The sequence below is a fragment of the Mesoplodon densirostris genome, chromosome 4 (genome assembly GCF_025265405.1).
Source record: "Mesoplodon densirostris isolate mMesDen1 chromosome 4, mMesDen1 primary haplotype, whole genome shotgun sequence".
NCBI lineage: Eukaryota > Metazoa > Chordata > Mammalia > Artiodactyla > Ziphiidae > Mesoplodon > Mesoplodon densirostris.
Window position 1 is genome coordinate 148,194,275 of NC_082664.1, and position 10,261 is coordinate 148,204,535.

The window sequence follows — 10,261 nt, forward strand, 5'->3', positions numbered from 1 at the left end:
ATAATAAACAGAAAATACCTGGCAAGGGACTTCCCTGGTGGTCCAGTTGTTATGACTTTGCCTTCCAATGCAGGGGGTGCAAGTTCGATCCCTGGTCAGGGAGCTAGGATCCCACATGCCTCACGGCCAAAAAATCAAAACATAAAACAGAAGCAATATTGTAACAAATTCAATAAAGACTTTAAAAATGGTCCACATCAAAAAAAAAATCTTAAAAACAAAAAACAAAGAAACACCTGACATGGTGTTGAAAAAGTGGTTGTTCTTTCTCTGACATATTAGGGTCAGAAGTCCAGCCTTCTAAAACTGGCCCATTTTATGCTTTGGAATGTCTGGATTTATTTCCTTTCTCAGTAAAGACCTTTTTGAAAGTTCACATGGATGGCTCCTACCCTCTATCCCTCTTCACATAGGACACCTTTGGGTAAACGAAGGAGGGCCTTGGGCAGGAGTGGGCCCTGTCATGCTGGGACAGAAGGTGTTCCTGACCTGGTGTCTGGACGCAGCGCTGGGGAATGTCATGGCCCTGAGGCATAACTGGCAGCAGAGAGGCCGTGTGTGGGCTGACCCAGTGCCCCCGGGAGCCCTGCCAGTGCAGGACTCAGCCCTTTCCAAGATGAGCAGGAAATGACTGCCTGGGGCATTTGAGGCAGTGGCCACGAATGGTCCATTCAAAGGACAGTGTCCAGAAATGTGCAAGGTGTGCCCCCCACTGAGATTCGAGTTGACAAACCAAATGTAGCCTCCAAGCTGGAGGAAGGGGGAGGATCCTGGCTGGTGGAGGGGAAAATCCCAAGATTCCAGATGTGGTATTGTGCCCGCTGGAGATGGGCGGCTGAGGAGGAGGTCAGCAAAGTCCCAAAGCTCGGCCTGGAAAGTCCAGAGAGGACACCTGCCTTTGGCTGGCTATTTCCATGAGGAGCAAGGCCTGCACACCCAGTGGCTGTGATGGGGGCGCGTGGGAGGTGGGTGCTGGAGCTGGTACCCATCTTAAGTGGTTTCTGCTTACCACTGAAAGGAAATAAAGGGGTTTAAAAGAAGAAGGAAGAGGATATTACAAGGCTTTCAGAGCCTCAGAGGGTCTCTGAGGTCTGCTTCCTCATCAGTAGTTCCTGGTACTTCCATGGGCTTCTTTGGCTGTCTGCTTTATTCGCCTGAACATGTAGCTTAAACTTACCTCCCCTCTTTTTGTTCCTTTTTATTTAAAATTTTAAAACTGCAGTTGATTTATTACAAACTTTAAGAAGAAGTCTATTTTACTTTTCTGCTTATAAAAACAGTATATATCATGTGGACGTTTAGAAATATACAGAAAAGCTGAAAGAAAAGAAAATCACTCTGGCCCCACTAGCCAGGGACAGACAATTGGTTGACATTTCGGTGTATTTCTTTCTGATCTTCTTTTTATGCATAGTTGTGGAGTTTGTTTTTTCCCTATCATTGTGGTTATGCTCTATATGCAAGTATGCAGGCATTTCTCCACATTATTGTGAAGCCTTGGTAACCATTGTTTTTGATGGCAGCTTGACAATGCATAGCCTTCCCCCCATTGTCAGATGTTTGGGTTGGTTCTAATTCTCCCATTTGGTAAATAACACAGTGGTGAAAAAGTGTTCCATCTCTGTGAAGAGAACAGGGAAGCAAAGGGTTTGGGACCACAGTGAGGATGAAAATTCAGGAAGGGAGAATCCCGGGGGTGTCTGGCAGCTCCATCATCTTGCTGTGAGGACTTCTATAGCATGGCTCCAGGAGACCGACCCAGGGTCAAAGGGTGGGTGTTGTATGTTGTAGGGGCAGATTTCCTTAGAAACAGCTCTCTGACCACAGGAGTAGAGGTGATGGGCTGCCTTGAGGTGGTGAGTTCCCTGCCACACTAAGTGACCGGAAGGATCCTCTAGAGGAAAGACTTTCCTTTACTACGAGGTCAAATTAGGTCACATCTTGGATCCATTCCAACTCTCAGGTTCTGTGAACTTTGTCTGAAACCATCACAAACCCCTCAGCCAATGATGAACCAGCCCTCAGATCAGTGGTCAAAGAGAGACAGCCTAGAAAGGGAGGAAGAACCTTGAACTTGGAGCCGAAAGACACGAGGGGTCTAATTCCTTCCCTTCCTTTATTTTGGGCAAGTCATATTTAACCCTTTGGGGCCTCAGTTTCCTTGTCTGTCAAGTGAGATCACAGTACTTGCCCTGCCTAACTTCCTGAAGTCCTGGGGGAGGTGTGGGAATAGAAGGTTCTGTGCATACGGCCTGTGACCCTCTACACATAACACGTATTACTATTATCAGTGGCAGTGGCAGCAGTACCGGTGACGGTGATATACCAGCGGGGTAGAGTACCGTGTCCTCCTGCTGCCCTGGGCCACACCTCTGGGCCTCCACATTTCCTGACATCTCTCTAGAACCCTCATTCTCACTCTTGCAGATCAATGCTGCCTCCTTAATTGCTGCCTCTGTGAAGGCTGCCCCTTGTGCTTTAGCCCTCTACCCGGACGTGGAGGAGTCCAAGTTCAGGGGTGAGGAAGGAGTGAAACTGACCTACAGGTGAGCACAGCAGGAGGGTCTGCAGAGAGGGGAGTGGGGGGGAGGGGCAGAGACAGGAGCAGAGGTGGGGGCAGCAGCAGGTCCTATTTTCTCTGCCCATCTCTGTCTTTCACCAAGCGCAGCCCACCTCCTCTCTCTCACTGCCCTGGTCGCAGCTTCACTTGTGAAGATATAGACTCCAATTCTCGCTTCTTATTTTCCAGTCTCTGACCAGCAGGAAACATGGACTAGTCAAGGCATGGGCAAGTGACCTGGCTCTTGGGGATGTGCCTGGTGTGTGTCTCTGTGTGTGTGTGTGTGTGTGTGTGTGTGTGTGTGTGTGTGTTGAGGAGGGTCGTGAAAAGGTTCCACACCACTTTCTCTACATGCCTTGAGGTCTGATCCCCAGTGTCAATCGCATTGACATGTTGAACACTGTCCTTGATTTCACTCACACCTCCTGACATCTCTTTATCATAGTCTTAGCAACCTTTGTGTAACATTTAATTATTTTATTTATTTATTTATTTTTGCTGTACGCGGGCCTCTCACTGTTGTGGCCTCTCCCGTTGCGGAGCACAGGCTCTGGACGCGCAGGTTCAGCGGCCATGGCCCACGGGCCCAGTCGCTCCGCGGCATGTGGGATCTTCCCGGACCAGGGCACGAACCCGTGTCCCCTGCATCGGCAGGTGGACTCTCAACCACTGCGCCACCAGGGAAGCCCTAACATTTAATTCTTAAAAAATGTTGAAAGACACGACTTTTGACAAATGTGATTGTGGATACAATGGGCATCCCCAGCAGCACAACTTCCTGAAGGTCTAGAGCAGCGCTGCCCTAGAGGAATGTGAGTCACACCTATAATTCAAAGTTTCTAGTAGTCATCTTTTAAAAAGTAAAAAGAAGCAGGTGATTTTAATAAAATGTTTTATTTAACTAAATATATCCATAGTATTGTCATTTTAACATGTAATCAATATAAAAATTATTAATAAGGTATTTCATATTCTTTCTTTTTTTTTGGACTCAATCTCTGAAATCTGGTGTGTATATTTGCAACAGATTTCAATTCAGATCAGCCTCCTTTCAAGTGCTCAAAAGTCACACATGGCTAGTGGTTTCTGTCTTGGACAGCATCTGTGCTAGGAGTCTGGGTCTTATCCTAGTGCTTGGGCCAGGCTCTTTCTCTCTCTGGTCTCAGAGGGAAAACAAGGACCACTGGCTCTGAAATGCTCTGTCCAAGGTTCCTCTTTGAGCCTGTACGGTGGGGAGCCCTGCTGTTTGTGGAGATAGGCCAATAATGATGGCTCTTGATCCCATCAACAGAGATGCTCAAAACCTCTTAGAAGCAGCTAGCAGTGGGGCCGCCATGTCCGTGAGGGTCGTGACCAACATCGCAGCCAACCTGATTGCTTTCCTGGCTGTGCTGGCCTTCATCAACGCTGCCCTCTCCTGGCTGGGAGACATGATGGACGTCCAGGGGCTCAGCTTCCAGGTACAGTTCCGGCCACCCACGCAGCCTGTGGAGGTGGTGGTCCTGGTCGGTGGGTGATGGTGGGTGGACACCCACAGAGCCCAGGCCAACCCCAGTCCCAGCCACGCCTCTTGCCTCATGCCTAGGCTCATCTGCTCCTACATCCTGCGATCAGTGGCCTTCTTGATGGGCGTGGCCTGGGAGGGCTGCCAGGTGGTGGCTGAGCTGCTGGGAATGAAGCTGTTTCTGAACGACGGGCGCCGAGAAGTGGGCCGGTTCCAGGAAGCAGTGGATCTCTGTGAGTGTACCTGTCCCCTCCCTGGGGCAGGGGGTGATGCAGCGACTGCCCTGTGGGCCCGGCTGAGACACACTGAGGGGCTGCTCAACCTCCCACATCCCGTTGCCCTGGGCAACAAGACAGCTTCAGAGGCCATCTTTCTCAAGGCCTCTTAGGAGGCTGAGGTTGAGAAAGAGCCCCGTTGGAGGTATCTGAGCTCCAGCTGTAGACAGGCCACCATCCTGTGCAGCCCTGGGCCAGCAGCTGTACCTTGCCTCTTCTGTTGGAAAACAAGTGTAGAACTTGCCACTCCTACCCCGAAGGAATGGATGGGAGCATCTAATGAGCTAAGAGAGTAAAACAGGGAGACCTCACCACCACATTCATCTTCAATATATTGGATTCAGTTCAGGGGTTGGTTTCTTCTGTTAAGACTTATCTATCTATCTATCTATCTATCTATCTATTTATTTATTTAGTTGCAGCACGCGGGATCTTCGTTGCCCCGTGCGGGATCTTCGTTGCAGCATGCGGGATCTTTTTCTTTAGTTGCAGCATGTGGGATCTTTTAGTTGCAGCATGTGAATTAGCATGCAAAGTCTTAGTTGAGGCATGTGGGATCTAGTTCCCCGACCAGGGATCAAACCGGGCCCCCTGCATTGGGAGTGTGGAGTCTTAGCCACTGGACCATCGGGGAAGTCCCTGTTAAGACATTAAAAAAAAAGAAAAAAGCTTTCTAAAATGAAACTTTCTAAAAGAATAACAGCTGTATGTAACATGATTGAGAATGACAAAATTACCCATCATCTTATCATCCCAAAATTACAGCTATTATATATTATAATTAATCATATTATAATAAATATAATAATATAATATATAATTCCATTATTTGGCTATCATACACAACGCTGAAATGAATAGCTTTTTGCACAGAACTTCTCCCTCCTCTCTGAGCATTTCCGCAGGAGCTTTCCCAGATGTGGGATGACTGCATCACATGGCACCGATCCTCATGTGGTTGCTGCCAGTATCTTTCCCAAGGGGTTGTAACAACTGAAACCGCCCCAGCTGTGCCTGTGAGCATTGATTTTACCACACACTGAACAGGGCTGAGTAGCCTCTTAAAAAAAAAGTTTTGATACGTTAAGGGGCAAATAATAGTTCAATGTTTTCATTTGTTACTGGGTTACTAGGAACTTTTAACATAAAATTTTTTTCTTGCCTTTTAAATTATATTTTTAATTGTAAAGGAATGTACTCTTCAGTTAAAAAAAAAAAAAGTTTGTATGGAGTAAAAAGCCCAGGTTTCCCCTCACTCCTCATTTTCACCTCCAGTATCACTCCCTTCTCTAGAGATAGTGGGTGGTATGTGCCTTCAGGATCTTTTTAAATAAACTTCATTCCTTCAGCAAGTATTTTTTGAGACCTCTGAAGTGCCAGGCCCTCTGCTGGGTACCAGGGATAAAAAGGGGAATCCGAAAGACATGGTCCCTGGTGACATGGAACTTACACCTAGTGAAAGACACGAGCAAAACGCAAGAAAGCAAAGGAATAAAAAATTTTAAAACCACAATTTGTGGTAAGTTCTATGATGGAAACAATAAGAGGAAATAGGGAGGGGGTCTTCCTTGACTGGGCTGGTCAGAAAAGGCCTCACTGAGATGTGGTTATTAGGCCAAGACTTGCAAGGAGGAGGAGGGGCCAGGAGAAATTGGGAAGAGCATTCCAGGCAAAGAAAGAGACACATGCAAAGGCCTTGAGGTTGAAAAGCACTTGTTTGGAGAACTGAGAGGAGAGCAGTGAGGTTAGAACAGGTGGTAATTGTAAAAGAGAGTGACAGGCCGAGGAGCAGTAGGAAGTTACTGAAGATTTGACTTTTGACATTTTAAGATTACTTGGGCGGCTTGGGAGGGTGATTGTAGGTGAGTAAGCAGAATGCAGGTACCTTAATACTTTTTCATCAATTTGTATAAACTCTGTGTGTTATAAAGATATTAACCCTTTTCTGTTACATTTTCTACATATATTTTTCCTAGTCTTTTTTTCTCCCCTTCATTCTGTATTCAGGGATTTTTTTAAACACAAAATTTACACCAAATCTTTGCATTTCTTCTGTAATATCTAAATTTAGAAAGTTATCTCCATTCCAAAAATCTGGCAAGGGTTAAATTCCTGAAACAATATGGTGAAGTAGTTAAAATCATGCACTTTGGAGTCAGACAAAACGGAGTTCAAATTCTGACACAGCTGCATTTTTGCTGTGTGAGCTTCCTCAATCACTTCTGTGAGCCTCAGTTTGCTCCTCTCCAAAATGAGAGTAATAATATTATTTTGTAACAATAATAATTATTCTATATTTCCTATTATTTGATGTTTAAAATATTCATATTTATCTGCTTCAGTGATTTAGAATTAATTTTTTATATGGTGTGAGGTATGGGTCTAAGCCAATCTTTTTTTCCAAATTGTTCCATTTCGGCTCTTAACACTTCTAAGAAATTACACAACCGTTCAGAGCAAAAGGGAAAGAGAATTACCTTGCTTAAATACCTCCCCTGTGCCTGGTACTTCCTGTACATTAGATGATCTTTATGACAGTCTTTCTAGGCAGCTACTATTATTCCCACATTCCTGATAGAGAAACTAAAACTTAGGAGGCTATCAACTTGCTCAACCTGAAATAGGCCGTGACGAGCCTGGAACCCAAGCCGACTGGGCTCCGAATCCCTCCCTCTCTTCACTGGGCCACCATCCTGCTCTTTGGGCATGACAACACCTCAAAGGACCTCAGCCTGAGCGCATTCTCCATAAACAAAGGTGCGGGGCTGCAGCATGTCGGAAAGGGCCGTTCGCCCACTGCTCCTGGGTACAGAGCTTAGTAGGGCCAAAGTGAGAGGACTGGGCCAGCCTGAATCATACCCAGAAAGGCTGGTAATTAAGGAGATTCAAGGGCAGATGAGGAGGGGGCTATGTTTGTGAGGTTGTGTAGCTTGAGTTGACTTAGAGGTAGGTGTGCATGGCTGGAAAAGGGCAGCACCGAGTGCTTCAAAGGTCAAAGGCACATAGGCAGTGGGTAAAATTAAGGCCAGGGTATGGGGTGGTTTGAGCAAACTCCCATCCCATCTGAGGGAAGCCCCTCCCCGCTCATCTTCTGTCTTCTCAGGTCAGAGCAGAAATATGACGTTTGCCCTCTGTGGATTTGCCAACTTCAGCTCCATTGGGATCATGCTGGGAGGCCTGAGTGAGTCCTATAGGGGCCTCTCGGTATCCTGGAGGGTCGGGGATGGACACTAGTCCTGGCTCTGAGACACTTCTTGGGGATCTGTAGGTCTCATTTCTCCCATTAGTCTAAGGCAGAGCCTGAACAAGGTGGCCGTGGAGCTTCCTCTCAGCCCTGGCATTTCATGATTTCTCTGCTGCTGGGGTAGCCCAGGAGGTTAGCACCTTGGCCTTGTAGGCCAAGCCTGGCTCAGGGCTCTGGGGAGGGTCGGGAGGTGCAGTGGTGACCTGCCCCCTGAGGCTTTAGTTCCCGTACCCACAAGGGACAGGCAGGCCTGGTAGGGCCTAGGGAAGAAGGCTCTGCACAGCTCTCAGCTCTTTACAAAAAACATTTCCACCCCCTGCAGTTCCCTGCCTGGTGGTGTAACCATCCTGTTTTGCTGAGTCTTGCAAAAGCGAATGATGGCCCAAGTCACTCAGCTAATAAGTGGCTGCACCTGTGTTTAATCCCAGGTCTGCCTGACTCCAAACTCACGTTCTTTTCCTACACTTGCCACTGATGGCATGGGGGGAGGTGTGGAGTGCTACCTAGGGGCCCGACTCAGGCCAAGGAGGACTCCCAAACTCAAAAACATCAGGAGGACAGCGTCTGTCCCTCTGGCCACCCAGAAGAGAAAGGGGTGTCAGCAGATGCAGCCGGAGGCACAGATACAGGCAGAGAGGCATGCTGAGTCCTGGCCCTGAGCACTCCTGTCCTCTTGCAGCCTCCATGGCCCCCCAGCAGAAGAGCAGCTTCTCCCAGATCATGCTCCGGGTGCTCTGCACGGGGGCCTGTGTGTCTCTGGTGAATGCCTGCGTGGCAGGTGAGTGCAGGCCTGGTGGGCTCAGGACTCAGAGCCCTGATTCTCCAGCTGGCCCTGGTCCGGGGCCAGGCACTGGGGCTCTGGCCTCTCTGGAAGTCCTTAGGTGGGGTTGGAGGGTAGTGAGGGCCTGGGCCCTGCCCACCAGCTGCCTTCCCTGCACAGGGATCCTCTACATGCCCAGGGGGCTGGGGTCGACTGTGTGTCCCTCCTGAACATGACCCTCAGCAGCAGCAGTTTTGGGGTGTACAGTGCTGCCGCCAGGCCTTCCAGAGGTGAGAACCTGGGCCGTGGGGCGGAGGGACCCTGACAGTGATGGGGTGCAGGAGGCCCGATTTCCCGGCCGAGGCCTTTGGCACCAGGGCAAGGGATAGAAATGTCATGGCTGTGGCTGATGTGACCAAGGGAGGAGGAAGTGGGGCTTGAGGACCAAACTTAGAGATGAAATTTGGACCAGAGACACGGAGCAACTTCCCCAAAGTTGCACAGCCTTTAGTGGCCAGCAGAGCCAGGCCTAGAGCTCAGACTGCAGCCTTTGCTTCTTTTTGGCACTGATCCGGAGTTCACCCTAGAGGCCCTGGACAACTGCTGTTGATTTTATAATCACACGATCTGTGCATAGCGGGGACAGAACATCTCTGTGCCTTCTGGAGGCTCTTCTTCCCCAGGAAGCAGCTGTCCCCATCGCTCTCTCTCCAGGCCCACCCCCTTGGGGAAGCCACAGGGCTTAGACCCACCTCAGTCATAAATTGGGAAGGGTGACAGGGTGAGTGGGCAGAGTGGGTGCATAAGTAAATGAGGGATGCCCCACTCGTCACCACCTTTCTGCTCTCCCTTTTCCTGCCTCCCCAAGTATGAATTCTCAGGGCCACCTCTGCCTCTTCTCTCCTCTCTATATCCAAACAGCTCCCTGCTCTTCCCTATACCCCCTGCCCTGGGTCTCCCCCATTCGCCCTTCCCTTCTGCTCCAGGGCCCTGAGCCCTGGCATTTCAGCTGATTCCTTCCCCCTCCTCTCTAGGCGCTGGAATCTTGCTGTGGTTTAGCCCCTGCCAGGCAGCTTCTCCTGGAGACCCCTTCCTCTACGTTCAGAGACTCCCCACTGCCTTCCTCCATAGCACTTCCCACACTGGAGTCCTGTGGAACACTGTCCCACAAGGTATGCAGAAGTTTCCATGATCCACTGCGTTTGGGAAACACTAAGCTAAAGAAAGTTAGGGGTTTGTTGTTTGTTTACTGTGGACTCATCAGTTTGATGTGGGTATAATAGGAGACATTTTCCAAATTTGGCTATAAGAATCTTTTTGATAGAAGCATGTCTTAGTTGAAGATTCCATGGAAAACAATTTGGGAAATATTGGTTAATGTTCAGACTGCTTTACTCTACATAACTGTGACACTTGCAAATGTAACAGAGCACTGTGTGTCACTGCACTGTTCTCAGTGCTTCATACTTTGTAACTCAGTCCCTACAACAACCCTGTGAGTCAGCTACTATTATTATCCCTAGTTGAGGAATCAGAGTCCCAGAGAGGTTAAGTAACTTGCCTAAAGTGGCACAGCTGGGAAGAGGAAGAGGCAGGACTTGAATCCCCGCCATCCAGTTCCACAAGCTGTGGTGTTTCATCTCTCTGCTAGGCTGCTAACGTTCAAGGAGCTCGGTTGTGTGACTTGCTCTTACCCGCTATGCTTGCCTTTTCTCCCCAGCCCAATCCCTCTGCTCCAGTAGGTCAGGCATCTGATGTGTTTTCCCTGCTTGTAAGCCTTTGTTTCTGGAGTTCCTGTCACCCAGCACATCCTGCCCTATGCTCCTCCCACCTCTATCCTCATTTCCCCAGCAGCTTTGGCTGCGGTGAACTGCAGTGCACCTGTCTCTGAGGTCACAGGGCCCCTGTTCACTCACCC

The 10,261-nt window shown here is 48.8% G+C and overlaps 1 protein-coding gene across 1 annotated transcript in view; it reads left to right on the forward strand.

Annotated features, from left to right (window-relative positions):
- SLC28A1 (solute carrier family 28 member 1) overlaps window positions 1-8,980 on the forward strand; it is a 47,530-nt gene extending 38,550 nt beyond the window's left edge. Inside the window, 9 exon segments of the mRNA XM_060096126.1 lie at window positions 2,428-2,546; window positions 3,852-4,025; window positions 4,146-4,297; window positions 7,443-7,520; window positions 8,263-8,361; window positions 8,524-8,547; window positions 8,550-8,606; window positions 8,609-8,632; window positions 8,907-8,980. Of these exon segments, the coding sequence (XP_059952109.1) occupies window positions 2,428-2,546; window positions 3,852-4,025; window positions 4,146-4,297; window positions 7,443-7,520; window positions 8,263-8,361; window positions 8,524-8,547; window positions 8,550-8,606; window positions 8,609-8,632; window positions 8,907-8,980 (801 nt within the window).
- Window positions 8,981-10,261: the final 1,281 nt, after the last annotated feature.